General features: G+C 45.3%; 2 protein-coding genes and 1 long non-coding RNA gene across 18 annotated transcripts in view; 2 read left to right on the forward strand and 1 right to left on the reverse strand.

Moving 5' to 3' along the window:
• Positions 1-2,303, forward strand: part of COL13A1 (collagen type XIII alpha 1 chain) — a 92,788-nt gene extending 90,485 nt beyond the window's left edge. For 6 of the 12 annotated variants that reach the window (XM_037400250.1, XM_037400249.1, XM_037400252.1 and 3 more), the window contains one exon: positions 687-2,299. In XM_037400250.1, the coding sequence (XP_037256147.1) occupies positions 687-689 (3 nt within the window). In that variant the 3' untranslated portion in view covers positions 690-2,299. Of the gene's footprint in view, positions 1-686 lie in introns of all 12 variants that reach the window. The other 6 variants (XM_037400254.1, XM_037400258.1, XM_037400256.1 and 3 more) reach the window with 3 other exon arrangements.
• A 10,792-nt stretch (positions 2,304-13,095) lies between these two features.
• LOC119153281 lies at positions 13,096-18,384 on the reverse strand. The gene is made up of 3 exons (XR_005106103.1): positions 18,300-18,384; positions 15,575-15,675; positions 13,096-13,646 (listed from the first exon to the last, which is right to left on the reverse strand). It is a non-coding gene; the product is annotated as an uncharacterized LOC119153281 (long non-coding RNA).
• Positions 17,350-21,486, forward strand: part of LOC119153280 (core histone macro-H2A.2) — a 29,093-nt gene continuing 24,956 nt past the window's right edge. For 2 of the 5 annotated variants that reach the window (XM_037399499.1, XM_037399501.1), the window contains exon 1: positions 17,350-18,053. The gene's annotated coding sequence lies outside the window, so the exon portion shown is untranslated. Of the gene's footprint in view, positions 18,054-18,157; positions 18,211-19,042; positions 19,408-21,486 lie in introns of those variants that run through there. The other 3 variants (XM_037399500.1, XM_037399497.1, XM_037399502.1) reach the window with 3 other exon arrangements.

The raw sequence follows: 21,486 nt of genomic DNA on the forward strand, positions 1-21,486 counted from the left end.
TGAAGAGCAGTAATAATTGCGTACAGATTAGATTTCTGGCTAGTTGACTCAGCAGAGGCTGGGAGCTGGCATGCCCCAGGTAGCCCTGGTGCCACGGGAGGCTGGTGGGAGCTGGCAGAGGGTCATGGCTCGCTTTCAGCAGAACGACTGAGCTGCGGCTCTGTGCTCCTGCACGTCCCCGCCGGGCTTTCGGCACCGGGCCCCGCAGTGCTCCCGCCGCGAGAGAACGGGAGGGAATGGGCTTGCTAGCTCAGTTCGGGGCTAGCACTGAAAGGAAGGTGCAAGTACCTGTCCCCTCTACCCTCCCTTTGCTTCTGATGGTTCAGCTGCCTCAGGGGTCCCCTTCTGAAGTTCCCTCAGACTCCTCTGCCACTCCTCAGGGTCTAGCCCACCTTCCGCACCTGCTGCGTGCGTTAATGCCAAGTACTCAAGCCACAGTGGTAGGAAGAAAGTGGAGGCAGAGAGTCAGCCTGGATTGAACCTCCCGTCCTCCCTGCCCAGGGAAGTGAAAAGGATCTCTGCTGAGATCCAGCACCATTTCTTTTCCTCCTGGAGACTCCAGAGCCAGCTTCCCTAACACTGTCCCGCTGTCCTTCTATCCCATGAAGTGGCCTTTCCCCTCCTGAGCTGTCACTAACATTTGTTAGTGAATTGTCACTAACACTCGTTTATGTTTTCTTTTGCAGTGATGATTCTAACCCTGGACTGGCCTGTGTGTGTTACTGTACATAGAATATTTATTTTTATACAGTGTTCTTCTCTGAAATGCCAAAAGTTATGCATTTTTACAAATTATCAAAAAGCTGCATATTTTTTGTACAGAAAATACTAGATCTTCCTTCTTCCCTGTTTGTCAGTTCTCTGTATAATTCTTTGTCTGCATTATGCTTGTTTTGTCATGGAGTACAGCTGTAATATTTACATGAGATTTGTGCACACATGATGAATATAGGAACTTAATAAATTATTGTATTAAAAGTGCCCAAAGGAACTACCCTGTATAGATTTAAAGGTAATTTTCATTTTTCAAGCTGGAATCGTTCAAAAATACTTCAAATTATTATGTATTTTTTATTAAAGCGAAACATTAAGAATTTTGTTGTGATTAAATTAAGGTGTTGCTGAAAAACCTCGCAGTAGCCACTGTATGCTGGGAGCGTAGAGATTCCGTGATTAATAGTTATCAGACAAGGTCTGTTTCTTGATCATATTCAGCCAGCCAAGCATGGCCTCCCGCCAGCTCCTGGGCCATGCAGGAACGGTACCACCTCCTCCAGGAGCTGTGGAGTTAGCTTGTACAAGGAGAAGCTCTTAGTCTCTCGCACCTCCCATGAGCAGTTACTTACCTAGAACAACCTTCATGGCAACGAGTCCTGGTCAGCAAGAAATTCTAACGTGTCTAAATTGTAGGCCTGCAGGTTGCTTAATTAAAGCCTCATTTAAAACTGCATACAGCAGAATACCTTGATGATATCTTAATGAATGTGTATTAAAGAAATCAATCCACATGGCTTTTTAAAATGTTAAGGTCGCATTCAAATTTGCTGTGTCATCTTAATTTGCATATGTACATCTTAATTATCCTTCTTGACCTACCTTTATTAAGGTCTCAAGTCTAAACTACCCATCAAGAAAAATTATACCCTAGGACTAAAGTGAAGATCACAATATACCTGCCTTTGAAAATAAGCAAAGGACTGGAAGCCTAAATCTTTCCCCTAAAACACATCCACTTTCCTTGGTCCTTCACGCAAGGGGGGAAGGCAGTTTGCAACCCAGAAGTTTTGAAGTGGGTGGAGAGAAGTTATCAGTATTTAAAGATGCCGAAGGAGAAACAGAAGCGGCAGTTCATTAGACTGGCCTGCTGAAGCCCTGCTCTTGGCATAACAGAGCCGCTGCCGACGGGGCCCAGCACCCCCTCCCGCGGTGCCCTACGTATGGATCATGGGCTGTGTTCGCAGCAGCTTCTCCTGGCTACAGCTGTGCCAGCTGAAGTGGTCACCACTACAACCACCTCCTATACGCAGCTGTTCAACCCCTATACTCAACTATTCATCTGTTTACAAACTATTAATTAGGAGGGGTTCCAACCAGTTCCATACGGTGTTTTAGCACTGTCAGAGCAAAACGACAGAGTAGGAGATGCGCTTCTCTTGCACGCATAGGAAAAGGCCTGCCAGGGACTGCCCAAGGAACCAAGCCCATCCCGACTGTTGCAATCCATTTGCCACCTCACCCTTTCAGAAATTTGTTGGACTTCATCCAAAAAACAGCGAGGGTTCTACCCCCCCCGTGTCCCTTGTCCCCCCATCCCACGGGCTGGTGCTGACTCAGATTGCTCTTGCAGTTAGTAAACTCCTTGCAAACTTTCAACCTAAACCAATTCATGGCATTTACAACTATTTCTTCTCACGCCAGCATTGTCCTTTGGATTAAACTTTTCCATGCATGATGTTTTCATGAGATGCTTGGGGTACTAGAGCCTAAATGACACAGAAAGAAAACGAACTACAGAGCAGTGAGGGATCCTTGTTTGTTTTCTCAGTAATCTATCTCATTAACATAAGACCCAGCTCAGTTACAAGGCTTTGCAGCTGTGAAGCTTAGCTAATTGGAACAGCACCACTTATTTAAACGAGTGCCACACAACTCTGGTGTTTTAATTGCACACCTGCTAAACACAAGATAGTTACTAAAGACCCAACCAGGTATGCTGATGGCACATTGGTTTGGGGAGGTTATAGTAGTAGTAGTAGCAGCAGTGAATTTCTGCTCTGGTCTTGTAGTGCTCGGCTCACAAGGTAGGTAATTTCAGTGCTTTGGTCCCTTTCAAAAATGCTGGCTGTGTTTAATCCTTAGAAACTTACAGATCCTCAGAAAAACCTGCCAATGCTCCCTGTTCACTTTGGTGTCTGTGTGGGTTTGTTTTGTAACTGTTATTTGTGATTGCACCGCATGGGATTGTCTTTGCTTGGGTTTGTGTGATCTAAAAATGATTGAAGCATCCTCTGTTGCCTTGTTGTGACACAGCTACTAAAGGGTAGCTTGAGATGATACTGCATCTGGCTTATTTCTTGGGCTGGTTTTCAACCGATGTATTTGTGAGAGAGAAAGCTTTTGCCGGAGGCATAGGGGGGCCTTGAAATGCAATTGCCAGAACTCTTGAAAGTACCTCACTGGTGTCAGTAAAGAGGCAGGACAGGAGGGCTAGTATGAGCAGAAGAGGCTTGGTTTTCTTTACTTCCGGCTACTCAGTGTAATTCTACTGTTACAGTGGTGATGCACCTGACTTACTCCAGTGCAAAACCACAAAAGACATGGTGCCACAGCTTCCTTAGGACTCGGCTGCTTTCTGCCAGCAAAACACAGATGCTCACACACGGAGCATTAACACATGCTTTCACCCCTATTACCTTTTTCTTCTTTGTTGTCTCAGAACACTGTTTATAGCATTGGTTTAGCTTCAGGTTAGCTGCTGGGCTCTACAGGTGCTTTTTGTGGGCAGCAGAATTCATCACCTTCTGATGGTGCTTCCTTTGGCATACCCTTAAAACACTGAACTTAATTCAGCAAAAAGCATTTTAAAACCTTTCTGGGAATGGTATATCAGAGGAGAGTCTACTGACTTGAAAATTTGTTTCATTTTTGCTTTTACTTGTAAACCAGCAGCTCCTTTTGCATCTTGGCAAAAGGGATAGTTAGACCTCAGCTGTGAAGAAAACTCTGCTCTTAGACCTGATTCTCAAGGGTGCTGAGGTAGCTAAGTCACACAGGTTGCCCTAGGAAGCAGGCACCTAAGGAGTGGCACACCTAAATACTTTTGTGAGCTCAGCCTGTGACAGTCAACACTGACAAAGGGTGCCTGGGTGTTTTGGCAATCCCACAGTGCTTCTCTGTAAGTTTTGCCTCTGGGCATCAAGTCTTGAGCAGCTGTAGCGGCTGACTGCCACAAAAGCACAGCACCTCGCACAGCATACACGCAGGGAGAGGGACAGGACCCCAGATTATCTGCAGCAGTTGTACAGAAGATGAGACAGCTGACGTAGCTCTAGGGAAAAAGCATGTGTACGATACCCATTCACCTGTCATTGAAGGTTGGAAATGGTGACTAATGCTCCCTGTGGTTGCTGCAGACCACAGCCTGTTTGGTTTATTAACTCAGGTAGCTTAGGTAACCATTTCAGATTGCCGTTACTGCAGCCCCTGATACTGACACAACCTCGTCAGCCACTGGGGCTAAACCAGAGACCTGCGAATCCATGAAACTTCACTGATAAGCCGCTCTTCCCAAAGAGCGTTGCACCTTGCATTTCAAGAAAAAACCAAATGGTAGAAGCTGAGTTTGCACCCTGAACCTGACAGTTTAGTTTCAGAGTCCATCCCTACTAAAACCTGTAACTCGGTTGCTGTTGCCATTGGTATCTGTTAATGCCTGGCCATCGTCAAGTGAAACTGTTTGTCTGCCCCTTCAAGGGTCAAACTCCTTGGCTGATAGCCAAAAAGTGAGACAAACCTGAGGGTGGAGAAGCTTGGGAAATGACAGCAGAATGAAAGGAGAAGGAGGACCTTCCTGAAGATTTGCTTGGAGATGCTTTGCAAGTTCTGTCCCTGGAGCTTGGGAAGAGTTCTTCAACTGCACACCAGGAATCTGCCCAGATGCTGCCTGCTGGGGCTGCAGGGGCTCAGTGTGCCAGAGCTTTCTGCTTTGCTTTCTGTCTTCCCCAAGAGGCCAGTGGCAGGGTTTGAAAATGACACCATTTATATTCTTTTTCTTTGGTCATTTTCACTTCATTCTATTATTGTGGTCAGACTCTTCAGATGAAGAATTAGGCTCATTTTCCAGCAGCTGCTGTATAAATGAGTGCAAGACTAGACAATGTTTCTGTGGGGGGATCCTTTGATCCAAGAAAGAAATCCTTCTTGAACAATTTCTTTAGAAAAATTGGTGAAACCCACCACGTTCAGTTCAGAGCGCTGCTCAGAGAGGACGTGATAAAACTTTTTGCTACCGTTTCTGGTTACCAGATGACAAACTTCCACCTATATAATTATGATTCCATCCTTAACCTTTTCATCACAAACTTTCTTCTCCTGTTTAAATTGTAAAGAATTGATGGCGCCTTTTTGCTGAAAAGGGAAAATCCTGCTGGGTTTTGAAGGCGTGAAATATCTTGTCAGAGGAGGAAAATGTGGAGTGTGGGAAAAAATCTGGTTTCACTGAGTAATTCCTTTGCTTCCTGTATTTCTGCTTTGGTCTCCACCGCGCACGCTGGATGTATTTTGTCTGGAGCCCTGCAGAAATGTTATTCTACTGGCCCAATAAGGCCCTTTTGTGGGTACCTCTCAACAGATGTACTTCCAGAGGGAAAATAAGGATCATGAGGGTTAAATTCCACTGTTACATGTTTTAATGCATTCACTGAAGGGAAATAAAGATTTAGCAAAGCGCTGAGGGGTGCAGGGGATGTTTCCCAGCTGCCTGAATGCACTCCTTACTCTGCTCTCATTGCTAAAGGGTGCAGTTCTGTTCACATGTAAGCTACAGTGTCTTTCCACTGTGGCTCTTGCAATTTATTTAAAAAAACCCCTAAAATTAATGATTAAGTATGTATCTTGTGACCATGACTCATAACTTTTCTACTTCCTTGAGTGCACTGGGGAACTCATTTGCCCAGGTACTAAACCATGTATTCAACCTTGAGTGTGTGGTTCCCATTGGCCTAATGATGCTATTTGCATATTTAAGTACGCCTGTGAGTCAGGGCCATTATTATTAGAGTTGATGAATTATATTATCCAAATCATTAGACAGAACCAAATGATAAGCAATTAACACTGGAGTTCAGAGAGAAAGCGCTGACGTGAAGTTCGAAGTGATGTCTTTTAAACCAGAGCAAGTCCCAGGAAGGCAATAACCTTCACTCAAATGCCCTTTGTCAATGCTGTTGGAATAATCCTGACCATCCCATAAAGATGCCGGTACCTGGCACCCATATCCTCATACTAGTGCAGGGAAAGTCTACTGGTCAAATAATTCCAGGATTACAAAGAGCCGGGGAAAAAAATTCTACTTTAAGTTTCACCTGAAGAATTGCAGGGTGGTTTGTGGTTGTTTTTTTTCTCAAGACTTCTAACAGATGTATGCAGTAACTACAGTAATAGGGGAAGAAATTGTTTCAGTTAGGAACCAGGGTGATGAAAGGGTTAATTTATTTTATTTGTATTTTTCATTTTTACTACTTTTGTGGGGGGAGGAGGGAGAACCTGACCAGAACTGCAGGCGGTAGGTGTGCTTTTTTCCTTCTTTTTTAATGAAAACAATTATATATATAGTTTGATAACGTTATTATCCTTTTCTTCTTACTGATGATTTTTGGGGTCGATTTGTTTGCTCTTGTTTTCTTCTAGGAGTATTTTTAATGGGCTTTTGAATAAGTTTGTTCAAGTTCCTCACCCAAAATGTCCTAAGGACATTCCTGTCATGTTTTTTTCTCCCCAAGTTCAGTAGTAAAATGGTGCTTTCCATAGGCAAAGCAGTTTTTAGTGGAGATAAACATATCCACACAGGCCACGCTGAGGGACCAGGTGCCAGTGACCTCTCCCAGACAAAACGGTCTCTCCAAAAACTCCATTTACATTTGCAGAATTCAAAAGGGCTATGTTAGGGACCAGTTGATTGCAAACAGTCTCTTCCAATCTTAGGTGGTCTGTTGTAAAGCAATTAGTCTGGCAAGAGTCACTGTGTCCTTTTCAGCAGCATTCTACAGCCCAAAATCTCAGGCTTAGCTAGAAAACTCTGAAGCAACAATTAGAGGAAACACGTTTTCTTGAAAACAGCAAGCTCTTGGTAGGTACCTACTAAAGTATTGTTGTCTCTTGTAAGTGTTTTCCTCCCTCTAAATCCAGCAATGCGCTTGTGTTCCAGCCTATCTTTAGGCTTTGCTTCACGCTGAGCCTGCGTGCCAATGCTTCGCTGGATGAGGGTCTCCCCTTCTCTTATACTTTTTTGGTTTGGGGTTCCCGCCCCCCCTTCCCCTGTTTTTGTCCCAGACAAAATGGCTACTTTTTCTGCATTTTCAGAAAATTTTCTGATCATTTTTCTACTAACTTTTATTATCTATACCTACTCCCTTCTAGTACCCCTTCTTTGTCAAACATTTTGATCTGATGAAAACATCACAGCAAAACATGAATTAAGATTGTAGATGTTTGTTGATATTTTTTGGAGTTGACTGTAAAGCTTCTATTGTTTAAAATGTTAGGCAGCAAGACCACTTTAGATTTGCAGCTTTCTTACAATTTTGTTTGCTTTTTGAAGTTATTAAATAAATCTGTTCTTTTTACACAGACTCCAAAATTAGTCAAATATTGCAGAATTTTTTTAAAAGAAAAACCTGCTGAACTTTTTTTTTTTCTGCAAAACATGACTTTGAACTGCTGTCGCAAAAGTTTAGGAGGTTAGACATATTAATGGTAGGTATGAGAGGACTGGTTGTGAAACTTGTGGAGTGGAACTTGCATTCTTGCTTTCCATTGCACGCTGTCAGTCCATTGTCTCTGGCAGGGGTTTGCTGGGGGGCGAAATTCCATTTTATGATAATTCCATTGGTTTGGTTTTTTACAGTAGTGTTTCAAAGTATTGCTTCAGTAAATCTTCCCTTCTACTCTCCTGCAAAGACTTGCTTGTACCCTGATGCAGCACACCACCAGCAGTGCCACAGACCAAGCAGTTTCACCCTTTTGGGGAGCCTTCCAAAGGGAGCACGTGATCTTAAATCCCACAGCCTTTTCTGCAGCAGTACCGTGCAAATGAAAAGGAGAAATGGCCATTTGGCAGCGAGACTGCACAGGCCACCGTAAGCAGACCCCTGCCCTGTGCCTGGCCATTCAGCCATTACCTTCTCCATTACCATTCCCTTGGCTGCGCCTGCGTGGTCACGGAATGCCCCCGCTGAGAACTGGTCTGCCTGGAAAAGCAGCCCCTCGCTAAGGCAGGGGCGCAGAAGGGAACGCTGGCGCGGCCGCAGGAGCGTGCCCAGCCGTGGGCCTGGGCCCAAGCCAGCGTGGAGGAAGGAGGTGGAGCAGAAGCACAAACCACCACAGCAGAGGCCTTCAGGGCCCTGATCCAGGCTCCTCCTCAGCTGCAGCAGCGCTTGCCCTCCGCTGCTCTTTCCACATCTCTAACCAAACAGCATTTCTCTATTATTCCTCCTTGTCCCTCACCATTTTAAATTTAAAGATAGGGTAAATTGGGGCAGGACATCGTCAGTGCAGTGTTCCCCTCCACCCCGATAAAAGGAGGACTGAGAGCATCCCCTTAATGCAGGGTGAAATGGCCTGACTCTGCAACGTTCTCAGAGTTTTTAATGATGTAAAATTGACTCCAGATGTTGAACAGCACAGTAATGGGAGGGAGTTTCTGACTTACGGCGAAAATCTTGCAGATGTCGTGGGCTCTTCAGCAGTACAACTTGCAGTATCCAAGTTACAGGCCATCTCTACAGCACCTGCTGGTGCAGTGTGAGAAGAGTAGGTCTGAAGAACAAAACGGGTCCTGCCAAAGAACTACCTTGTTTCAGGAGGCTTAATTTTTGACTGCTCTAGTCTGGCCTAGTGGTTAATGACAGACTAACCACTGTCATTAGTGGTTTGGATACATGAGATGTGCTTCTGGAGTTTGCCTTCTGGTCCAGTTTCATAGAACCATAGCATGGTTTGGGTTGGAAGGGACCTTAAAGAACATCTAGTTCCAACCCCCCTGCCATGGGCAGGGACACCTCCCACTAGATAGACCAGGTTGCTCAAAGCCCCATCCAGCCTGGTCTTCAACTTCCAGGGATGGGGCATCCACAGCTTCTCTGGGCAGCCTGTGCCAGTGCCTCACCACCCTCGCAGTACAGAATTCCTTCCTACTAACTCATCTGACTCTACCCTCTTTCAGTTTAAAACCGTTACCCCTTGTCCTGTTGCTACAGGCCCTACTAAAAAGTCTGTCCCCATCTTTCTTATAAGCCCCCTTTAAATACTGAAAGGTCGCTGTAAGGTGTCCCTGGCACCTTCCCTTCCCCAGGCTGAACAACCCCAACTCCCTCAGCCTGTCCTCACAGGAGAGGTGCTCCAGCCCCCTGATCATCTTCACAGCCTCCTCTGGACTCGCTCCAACAGGTCCGTGTCCTCCTTGCGCTGGGGGCCCGGAGCTGGACTCGGTACCCCAGGTGGGGTCTCACCAGAGCAGAGCAGAGGGGGAGAATCGCCTCCCTGGGCCTGCTGGCCACGCTGCTTTTGATGCAGCCCAGGATGTGGTTGGCTTTCTGGGCTGAAAGGGCACATTGCTGGGTCTTGCTGAGCTTGTCAACCAACACCCCCAAGTCCTTCTCCTCAGGGCTGCTCTCAGTCCATTTTCTGGCCAGACTCTATTGATAGTGGGGGTTGCCCTGACCCAGGTGTAGAACCATCCAGAAGGAGCCCAGCTGGTATATTCAGAGTGTTTTGTGCTGTGAGCCAAAGCACAGTGTATGGGCACGACCAAGAAATTTGCTTAAAAGCCACACCTTTGATCTGGAATGCAGTGCCAATGCAACGTGCCGGGCTGCAGCCTGCAACCCGCAGTGGAGCATATCTCCCCAGCCCCACGCCATGCCGGGTGGAGGCATTGCTCTCGATGCCCTGGCTTGCGAGGTGGGCAGGAGAGCGTCCCCATCCAGATGAGTCAGCTCTACCAAGAAAGCTGTGTGGTGTCAAATAGATACTCCCTTAGTGTTCAGAGTCCTCGGAGCAACAGCGAACCCCCTTACTGAGGTGCTTTCCCCACAGCTGGAATGCTTGCATCATTGGCACTGCCCCTGTTTCTCATCTTAATAAGATCTGGACACCAAATTCTTTGATACAGGGATACTTTCTGTCAGAGATCCGCTCATCAGCCAGCATCAGTCAAACATTAATGACCTAATCCCTGCAGGAGAATGATTTCTGAAGCAATGTGTTGCTGTTACATATCCGTTTTCCTTGAATTTTACAGGAAAGATTTTACTTTCTTTTTTTTTTTTTTTTTCATTGTTTCTTTCTTTTTTCCTTTGGTGGCATAGAATGTACAATACTTAATATACCTGTAGTAAAGTGATGAGTTGTGAGTAGATCTTGACAGGGCATTGTTTCTGCGTAACTCTTATAAAACACTGATTGAGATGTTTAAATCTGAATACACTTTTTACACCTTTTTTTTATATTGAACTTTTCAGCCTGTATAGTAAATATCCAGTTACTTGGCATTCATTAATGTAAGTGCTGTAATATACTTTTGTGTTACCAGTAAATATTACTGTCATTGTGCTGATTCTAAGACATTATTTCAACTCCTTTTGACATAGTTTAGCTACTTAGAATTTTTCGGCCTTCAAGAAAATTCCACATTAAATAATTGCTAGAATGAAGAGAACAAAGGGCTGTTCTTTCCCACAAGTTTCTCAACCTCAGTAGGCGCTTCTTCAGCCAAAATGAGCATTTGCTTTTTATTTTCCACTTCTTACTTGAAAATATAACATTGATTTCTTTTGTCTTTCACTTCTGGAAATTCTAAAATCTATGTTGACTATTTCTAGCCATATTTTAGAAAAGTAGATAGCTGTGCCATACGGAGTTTACGGTTCATAACAGAATGGAAATATTGTAATTATTTTGCTTTTCTTTATATTTTTTCCACTATTAAGGTTTTAACCAAATCTTTTCTCAGTGTGATAAAAATTGAAAAGACACTAAAGAATCAAGCACTTAACATGTATGAGGAAAGGGACTCAGTTAAATGATTTCCATCTGTATGAATGAAAAATAGCTTATGAATTTTTATGTTGGAGCAAAACTTGTGCCTCGGTTACTTATTTCCTGTGTCCATTGACTAATCCAGTGATTTCAATGAGATCACCCCTCTCCTTGAAACTAGGGGTGTACACTTAAAGAACTGAATCACTGCTCAGTAGAATATAAAGTTCAGTTTTGTAAAAGTAAGCTGCTGCTTAATTATAGTGCCTTTTAAAGCATTTCTACCTTCTTGTAAAAGATGGAAATTTTGTATGTTTAATCACCCAGTATCCATTCATCAGATAAAGACAATATTTTATATTATGATGAAAACTGCTATGCAAGAGCTGGATATTGCAGTTTTGAATATCGTGGCCTATTCACTACATCATTACGGGAATAAAGATGAGAGATTCCAGAAGGAAGTTAGTTTGGGGAATGGACTTTTGGAAAACCAGAGGTCTAAAAAAAAAACAGGCAAGAAGTAATGAAAAATGTAAAAATGTCTTGGGCTGGCTGTTTGTTGCAATGGTAAACATGATACCATATTTGAAATGTCATCCCATCGTTTTCTGAGAGGAGTCTGATGAATTCCCCATGCCTTGACTTGAATCTTTACTCCTTTGTGTCAATGTTTTTAGTGAGGTTTCTATTTTAACTTGAGTGCCGTATATATTCCAGTACAATCTGCATTTGTTACGTTTGATGTACATATTTTCTTCTTCCTTTTATAAAAATACCTGTTTACTACGTAGTTTCTGTCTTTTGTAAATGACAGCTCATGCAAATAATAATAAACCATAAATTCACCTAAATGTCGTCTTTCCATTTGGGGATTGTTTTTAGGTTACTATCCTAAGGCAATCATGCCATCTGCTGTTTGCCAGCCAGCCCCAGTAATGACGAAACTAAGTGGCAATTTTCAACCCATTTGGCAGAGGGACAGAAGTCTCAAAAATACTGTTACCCCCAGGTCTATGAAAATAAACGGCCAGATAGAGGACAGAGTCCTGCTTGGTGCCTGTTATAAGGGAAAGGCATCAGCTGAGCGGTATTACTGGACACTGGGGAATGGGCCTGGGAGAAAGACAGCCTGAACCCTCCCATTGCATGAATAGCCTTAGTGGAGATCTTTCTTAAGACGTGAATTAATCAACCATAAACTACAAAGCTACGCAAACTGTGGAACAGCGAGTGAGTGCAAACAGAGGGGACAGAGCCAAGACCAAAGGAGAGACAGACTCTCCAGTTATGCTCATGCTGAAATGATCCTGATGATCAGCTTTTGTGTATTGTCTTACTTCCCTCAAATTTCAGAGAATCAATAAAGCAGCATATATCTATCTCAAAAGCCAATAGCTGGCAGCTGTTTGTTAAGGGATGCCATCTAAAGTAAAATGTTTGCTCAGTTTCTAAGAGATTCTAAGAATCCCTGCTAATGGGTGGGGATGACACCCCCCCAAACAAATGTGATGACTGAGCCTTTGGCAAATGGTCCGGGCATAGCAGAATCTGTCCTGCTGACTTGGGTTTGGCAAGGCATGGTAATAAGGGGGAAGGTACCTTTTGGAATGAATGCCACCACACCTACTGCGCTGATTGCATATACCCCAGTGATAGATTCCTCTCATCTAACTTTAGATATCTCCATTGGAGCAAGTTTCCCTTGGCTTCTTTTGCAGCCAAAGGGGAGAAAGAGGCAGCTCCAGGAACATCCATCTCTCCTTCCCTGCTCTGCTTAGAGACTGCTATTTACTCCTCCTCTCCCGTACGCCTGGGTTTGTTTCTGCCTTAGCCTGGAGGGCACACGTAGACTGATGCAGTGGTGGTTCCTTGAGATGAAAGTGATTTGCTGAAAAACCTCTAGCTCTTGAGTTGCCAGACAGCAAAAGTAAGTGCCTCTCGCTCCTGACCTCCTCCGGGTATAGATATAATGAGCCTTGGATCATGAGGCGAAATCCTCAAGGATCTGGATGTTTAACAGTGACTGATGCATTAAGCTACATAGAAAAATGAGTGTGTTTGGATGCTCCAACTTGGAAAGGAGAATGTATTTGGAACATATGATTTCTATCATTCCTTAAGGCTTTAAGGTCACTCTTGCTTTATAAAAATGATGGCTTCTGGATATATATTGTTATACCCTGGAAGAGTAGTAAAATTTTGCACTTGTGCAATAAATAAAAGTTTTGGAGATTTGCTGCATACTGTGTCAGACAAACATGAGACCCAAAGGTAGTCTTATTTCTATGCATCTTCATTTATTATTTATAGGTCACAGTTTGAGACTTTTAGATATATTTTTTCCCCTGAGGGCTCTGTAAAAAAAAAAAAAAAATAGTCAGGTTTTTTTAGTCAACTCAGGAAAAAACAATCAGTTATTTTAACAATGTAAATTGACTGTTTTAAACCCAACTTGGGAACAATTATGAAAGCAAGACAAACAAGCAGTGCTGTCCTGTCCCATGAAGTTTCTCTGAAAAGAACATGGAGCTTAATAGTCCCTTCCAGGAAGATAATGTTCTTGTAAATGTCACCAGAGGAGAAAGAAAATATGTGTCAGAGCTCCAAACTATACCAAAGAGTGTAAGTGCAAAGGGACAAACATCTTTTACTAGCACAGGAAAAACTGATCAGATGTAACTATAAAAAAATCCCTTTGCAGCATTGTGAGAAGTGGGAAATATTGATCTTGTTGTATGTGATATGCCAGTTTGCTAAGAAAGTAGCCTGCAGTATGGATCTGAAGTGATCTGTAGATGAGTGACTTGATGATCAACAGTGCAATGACATGGTGCTCCATCTTTGCTCTTCTTTCTGGGTTTTGTTCTCTTACTCTGTTTTCTGCAGTTCTGAAAGATATATTCATAAAACTCCACTTGACCAAAAAAATAGTGATTGTTGTGAATAAACACAACCATTCAAATATTTGTATTAAATTGGTATTTTTACTTATATGATTAAGAAATAACTGAGTCAAGACAATAATTTCTGCAGTCTGCATTGGTATGTTTAAGGATAAGGAGCAAGGATCAAAACACTCCTTTTTTTAAAAAAAGGATGGAAACACATTTAATTTTTTAATTATTTTGTTTTAAGCTAACAAGCATCATTTGACTTCTAGAATCTGTCAGTGTACGAGCAGGAAAGACCTCTCTCCTTGCTTACGCGCTACCTAACCTGTGACTTTTGAAGACATCCTAACTATCTAAATCTACCTTAAACACCATGTCAGAATCTGACACACACAAAACAGTTTAATTCTGAAGTAGATGGGATGATCTAATTTTAAAAATGCTACTGTAAGAGAACTCTTTGAAAAGTTAGGATTTAGCTTTAAGAAGAAAAGCTCATTGTACACAACCTACTAGTATAATAACCCCATAAGCAGTACGGAGGGTGGAGGAGGGATTAAAAAACAGCTCAGAGAAGAGGGGGGGGAAGTCATTACAGAAATATAGATTATTTGCAGAACTCTATTACATCTGTTATCTACTGCCATAACATACACACATCAACTTTGATCATACTAGGTTATCCTAATGACATGACAGCGCTTACACTGATTTGATAAAGTTTCTGGATTATATACACCCATAAGAGAGAGCTTTCAGAGTACTTGACATTAGTGTGCTGCCAGGATGACCCTGGATGCCTGCCAGCCTAAGCAAGAGTAAAGCCATATCTCTTGGTTCTGAAGCTATGAAATATTCATTACAATGTTTGAGATGTAACAGCTTTGCCCAAAAGTGAGAGTGCCATAAACAGGCTGTTCTCCCAATAGCTAGAGTTAGGCAGTCAGCAGTCTAGAAAGGCTCCATCAATAGATATGTTGTTTATTTTGACAACGTAACAGATTGTATTTGCACTGGGAAGTCAACCGGCAGATGGTCTTTGCACAACCTAGTGAGGGCAGATCCACTCCTGCTGATTGGGAAAAGCTCTCTCTTAATCCAGCATTGCAAATTTTTGTCTTGAAGAATGCTAGTTGGTAACAATTCTCCCTTGAACAACCAGATCTAAATGGCCAGAACATACAGCTACTGTGACCAAAAATCTTTCATCCATCTTCTGCATTACATTCCTCACCACGTGGTTTAGGTGACCTGCTGCTTACCACTTTTCCATTGCAGTCTTAGTGTTCAACACTGAACTCAGAGCTGGAGAGGACAACCCATGTATCACAGCTGCTCTAAAAAGGCAGGCAGTTCCAAAATTGCAGTTACTGCAGAATAATTCACATGTGGTAACTGTTTTCAAATGTTGCCTTGCTCTGATCTGTTCTACCCAAAAATTTTTTATTCCTGTGTCACAAAGCAACTCAGAATCTTCCAGAAATACTTAAGACAACATAAACATATAATGCTATTAACGTTTAGGTTAAGGACAAGCTGTATCCACTGGAGAGAGAAAGACAGAGGTGAAATGTACTTTATAGTGGGACAATTAAAAACCAGAAAAGCAGGAGTATTAGTATTAAATTCAGACATCTATGACTGACTTAAAAAAAATTAAAACCAGTGGTACAGTATGAATGTCTTAGACTTCCTCCCCTCCTCTAGCACTTCTGCTTCCTTCAGTCTCCTACTGTGGGGAAGCCATGTTGTGGTTTGTGAGTCGATGACAATTCCTTAGCTATCAAGGGTAGCTAAGTATCTGTGTTTTCTCCATGCTGGTGCTGCTTCCCCAAACACAGAAACTCTTCCCAGGCTTCAGTCCCCACAGAAATAATGTAGGCAACAGCAGAAACCAGCTGCAAAATAGTTCCCTTCTTTCATACCTGCTTTATTGCCAGTAGTGCAGTGACTTGCTCAGGGACCGACCACTCCTGGGATGTACTGTCCTTACTGACGCTGTGAAAACTGGTAGAACAAACTGGTGCTGGTGATAAAGAAGAAATTGCAGGAATTAAGATTCTTATTTCAGGGAACACAAAAGCTGTATTAGGAGGCCGCAGCCCCGCACTCACTGGATGTGGGAAGTTTCTTCTAAGGCTGTAACATTTGACAACCACATCATACTATGAAAGGCAAATGTGAAGAGGAGCCCCACCCTTACATCAATTTATTTCACCTGATCCATCTGAATGGTACACATCTATGTGGTGGATGTGACAAGCGCAAAATTAAATCTGAAAGTATGTCTGAATGTAAGGAGAATGCTGTTTATAAACAGAAAAATATTTTTGTAAACAGAATGAGCTGTTCTGATGTTGAAAGTTTGTCTCATACAGAGTCATATTTTTTTCCCCTTAAAGACCTCCTACATGTTTGTGTTGTTACCACATAGCAACTATTTGATGTTAATCTGTAACATATCAGGAATGTTTTCAAAAAATTGTGATGCTTGGTTTGCCTCCTCTCAAATTATTTTTAATTACAAAGCTATGTACCACATGCATGATAGCTAGGATTATTGGATGCAATTATTTGTATCTGGAAATAGAAAAATGTCAATACTGTTCCTACTTTTTCACATGGATTTTACATTGTCTTTCATTTTTATGCCTAGTAGTTCCAAAATATTCGTATTCCTTCTACCCTCCCAATATGATTCAATACACTTACAATTCTACAGGTATCTTTTTTTCCTTTGCTAAGTTCTAAGTCTCAACAGGGAAGAGCCAAGTGAGGCTTCCCATTACACATAAAATAATTCAGGCTCATACATGTGAGTTTTCCTCCTTTGGTTTCAAAGCATTTTGACATTCTTTTCAAAATAAAGTGCAGAAGAGAACAGACTCCAAAGCATTAATCCAGAGAAATGCATTACATCGCTTATTCATTGAATGGCTTCTTTAAAAAAAGCAATGGTATCTTTATCTCCATTTTAGTGACAGTCAAAACACAGCCACATTTAGTAATATGCTTTACCCAGGGTCACAGAGCAGCTGAGAAAACCCTAGGTTCTCAGCTCGCACCCTCTTTCTTCAGGAGATGGTGTGGTCCACAGTTAATATAACCTGCAGGAATTCTTCATCGCTTTTTTCCCTACCAGATGCTATTCTATTCAGACACAACAGTTTACTTTGGCAGAGCCAAAAACAAACTCCAGGAAGCCAGTGAACATTTATGATTTTTTTTATGGCAACAAAAGGAAAGCTGAAAGCATGGATGCCTCTTTATCAGTCTGTTCTGTTCCCAGCCACCCTCCTAAAGTAACATTGCACCTGAGTTGGAGCGGTCTGGGTTCATACTGTACTTCCTGGTGCATTACAGTAGCCCCCAAATAACTTTCAAGTGACATCAGTGCAACGATGCAGAATGTTTATACAGGAATGACAATATAAACCCGACTTTATGTTAAAAAAAAAATCACTCAGACCAGCTTAAGAGGTGTTGCCCTCCACTTTTCTGTTTGCAGTGATCTTCAGTCTGTGTGATCATGTATTTAGTGCTGCCAACAGATAATACTGTGAGACTTGTAATACAATCACTTATTGTGTGTCTCAGAGCTGAAGCTATTGCACCCGTGCAACTGCGGGGAAAAAAAAAAAATACACAACACTAAACTAAAGCAAAAACCAAACCCTCAGCTTTCATTTATAAAGCGAGTTAAGTTTGCAGCTCTCCTGGCTAAGTTGAAAAGCTTGTGAACGCCTTAAATGCTCCAATGCAACAAAACACAAAGAGCTGCCAGTACTCTTTGTTACGGCCGTTTTAAGCCAGTTTGGGGATGCTGGAACATTTGGATTAGATGCACCGTTCCAAGACGCGCAGGTCACCTTGCCTAACGGATGCAGGGATGGGCGGCTCCCTTCCAGACAAAAACCGGGCAGGGTGGGCGGAGGATGCCTCAAAACCTATCCTCGAGCATTAGCCAAGCTGGGACTCCCTTGAAACCTCTGCGGCTCCAAACTCCTCCATCCTGTGACCAGGGGAAGGATGGGAAGCCGGGCTTTCTCCCTTTATGCTCCCGACGAATGCAAGCTCGGCAGCTCCTGGGGCCTGGGGTCAGAGGAGCCCTTTCTCCCCTCAGCGTGCGTGGGGTGGGAAGCGGTGGAAGAGGCGGGGAGGGGGCGCCTGTGGTAAGGCGGCAGCAGCAGCAGCCCTGGGGCCCGGGCAAGGAGGAGCAGCGCGATGTCTGGGAGGGCGGCAGCGATAGGGGGGTTGTTGCAGGCCCGGGCTGCAGTGACTCCTCCTAGAGGCGGTATGCGGAGCAGGAGGAAACCCCTTCCACCCCCCCTCAAGAGGAGCCGCCGCCATCGCCATTGAAACATACAATACGGGAAGAGAGCCGGCGGCTGAGGCGGAGCAAGGGTGCGGGTGGGGGGGGTGGGGGAGCCAAAAAGGGACGGGGGGGGGGGAGGAGAAGGGGGGCAAGGAGAGGAGGAAAAGAGGGGGAGGGAGAAAAAAAAAAAAGAAAAAAAAAAGGAAGGAAAGAGAAGAAGAAGGAGGCGGCGGCGGGCGCCGGCAGGTGAGGGGAGCGGCGGCGCGGGGGCTCCGGGGCCGCGGCGAGGCCCGCTCCTCTCTTTCCCTCTCCCCGCTCCCGGCCGCCCAACCCACCTCCTCCTCCCGCCGCTGCTGCCTTTCTCCGCAGCTGCCGGGGGTGACCGGCCGGGGCCGGGGTTAGTGGCCGGCCGCCGTGAGGGGAAGGGGGGGGGGGGGGGGGGGGGGGGGGGCGGTGTGCGGCTGTGGGGAGGAACCGCCGCCGGCGACGGTTGGGGCGCGAGGCGGCGGCGGCGCGCGCGGGCCCGGGGCCGGCTCCGGGGGGCGTGGGGGCGCGAGGCCTCCTTGGGGCCTGCGCGCGAGCCCCGCGCGCCTGCGGCTCCGGCTCGCTGCCTCCCTCCCCCTGCGTCCCGCAGCCCGGCGAAGGCGCAGCGCTTCCCGTTCGGGGGACGCGCTTCACGGCGGCGACCGCCGCCACCGCCCCTCGCAAGCAGCGGACGAAGCCTCCGTGGCGGCGGGAGCGAGCCCGCTGATGGGAGGGTGGGGGGAGCGTTTGCGCGGGAAAGCCAGCGGCCACTCCCCCCCTCCGCCGCGCCTCAGGGCGCCTGCGCGGCCGGCAGCGGAGCGCGCACGCGGCCCCGCCTCGCACCCCCGGCGCCTTCCCGTCGCTCACCGGCTCCCGGCCAATCGGTGCGCTCCCTCCGAGCCCGGGTTCCGCTGCGGCCTCCCCCCGTGCAGGTGGGCTCGGCTTGCTGGCCAATCAGCGGGCGAGGAGGGCGGTGCTCTCAGCTCTGCGGGCGGCCAATGGGGGCACGCGTCGGGGCGAGGAGGGGAGTGGGCGGGGCGGATGTGTCTAGGCAACGGCGCGGCGCCTCAGCGGGCGGCCCCGGCCGGGTGGTCCCTGAGGCGGCCTCCGCGGCTTGTTGGTGATCAGCTTGGCCCCTGCGAGCTCAGCAGCTCTCAGCAAAGTCAGAAGAAGACTCTGAGTCGATATGGAGGCTCATCCCCTCAGTCTGCGAGCCGTGCTGTGCCGCGGGCAGTCAGCCTCGGTAATTTGCAAGGGGAAGCTGCTTCTGGTAGGACCCCTGGGTCCTTTTGGCTTTGGTGTGCCCGTGAAGCTTCTTCCAGTAGAAACGCATTCTGTGTCTATCCGGGTGGCGTACTACTTGCCCACTGAGTAGCCCTGTGCAATAGGGCATCGGCTGTGCCTTACCGTTTTATTGAGGTAACAAGCTCCTGCTTTAGGTCTTCTGAGTTATGTTCATAAAGTGGCATTTGTATATGAGTGTGCAGTCTGAGTTGACCCCTGGATGTGTTTTTGGATTGCTTGTCAACTCCTCACTCTTCAAACAGCTGGAGGTGAGGAAAGTGCAGGTGTGTTGGTAGTCCTGCATGTCCTTGATTTCAGTCTTTGCCTGCTGAGTTCCAGTTTTCTCAATATTTGGAAGTCAAGATTCCTAGATGCCAAGTATGTATTAACCGTCTGGGGATGGTGCCCAAGGCATCATTGGTGAATAATTTTAGTAGAAACGGTTCTGGTACAAAGCCTTGCAATGACTCGGGTGTTAGTTCTGTGAGCCAGGCCACCAAGGTTGGCATCCAGCGGTGCCTGAATGTTAGCCCACGTGAGCTTCTGGTGTAGCTCCCAGTGTGATGGCTGTTTCTAAACCTTTGGCTGTTTGAGGGAGGGCGTTCGGCACACTGCTAAATTTTGTCTGCCAGATGACATTGTGGCCACCTGTAAAGTCCAAAAGGATAAGCTGCAATGCCAGCTGTTTTAATCTGACTAGGAATTTACCTAATCACTGCACTGTTATTTAGTGATAACTAGTTGCTAGCATGTGTTTCACATTTGGTGTAGCTGTTAGCTTGCCTCTGTCTTGTGTGTGATCTGGGACGTGAGGAGGAACAGCCAGAATTTACTTTTCTCCACCAGTGTTGCACCAGTTTTGTTGCTATCTTGTGCAAACTAATCTTTCTTTTCTATTACTGTTTTTTGTGATTTTTCTTAAAGAAAAAATTAGATTTCGTATATCTTAGGCATTTTGTACTGCACTGAGCTTTCTGATGTGCATCTGTGCATTCTTACCAGATCTTTACATGTTCACCTCTGAAACTGTTTCCTGGCCGGGTTTTCAAGTTCAGGCTCACTTGGAGGTTGCAGTCTGTTTCTGTGTCTGCAGGTTGTTCTTACTTTTCTAAAATTTGTATCTGTCCTTGCCACCTAAAGATGATTATGAGATTTTGTTCTTCTGAGCATCTGTGTAGGAAGAACTGGGAAGTGGTTTTACAGTTGCTTTGGTAAAACTTGATCCACTGGGATGTGGTGTGATGCAAATTGCACAATGGTGAAAGGAATGTCCCAGGGTGGTCTGTTGTTACAGTGTCCAGCAGTCATCACCCTCTACTGGTAATCGTGGTGGAAGAAAACAAGGTGGTAGCATCTGTAACAGAGGGACCCTCCCCAAGTGGCCAAAGCAGACCTACCTGAGAGAGGTGGGGAGGTAGAGCTCTTTTTCCAACAGGTAGAAGGAAAATGTTGCTGGTTGCTTTGGGCTCTGAAGAAGATAGAACTCAACAGAGGAAAGCCCATCTTGCGAAATTCTACCCTATTTTCATCGTATTGTAGAGAGCTCTGGGAAATCTGGTAGCTACTAAATCCCCCCTAGCAACACAGGGATGTTGGAATCATGGCAGAGTAGGAGTGTGCCGTGACCAATTAAGGGATTGGAAAAATTAATTGCTTTAAATTGCCTAAGCCTCATGATGTCATGGTAGCCAGATATAGACGCACTTCTAACTCACCAAGGAGCTTCACATAGATGGCATGGCTGTATTTTTTTTTAATGGAGACTTGTTTATAAGGGCAAACGTAGAAGCAATTAATCAGCAGGCAGTGAGGGAACCAATATAGACTGAAGTGCTTCTCAGCTGATAAGCCCTTGATGCTTAGCTGTATCAAGAGAACAACTGGGACAGCAGTGTTCAACTTGTAGCTCTTCAGCTGTTGGCAGCTTTGGTGAGTTCAGGTGAGTGCACCACATAACACTGTCAGGGCTGAGCTGACGTGCATTCTGCAAGGTAAACCAAATCCCTGCCCATGAGAGGAATGAGCCCACAGAGCCCGAACACCTGGGGCCTTGCTGCAGATCAGGCGTAGCTCTTCTGTGCAAGAGAGCTTCAAGATCCCAAAGACTGACAGTCACCTGAACCAGTGAACCATTCCCTTAGTGTCCACCTTCCAAGGTGCCTAGCGTAGATAGTTGGCAACCCCAGCATGCCACATGTCTTTGTACAGGTCCAC

The sequence above is a fragment of the Falco rusticolus genome, chromosome 9 (genome assembly GCF_015220075.1).
Source record: "Falco rusticolus isolate bFalRus1 chromosome 9, bFalRus1.pri, whole genome shotgun sequence".
Lineage (NCBI taxonomy): Eukaryota > Metazoa > Chordata > Aves > Falconiformes > Falconidae > Falco > Falco rusticolus.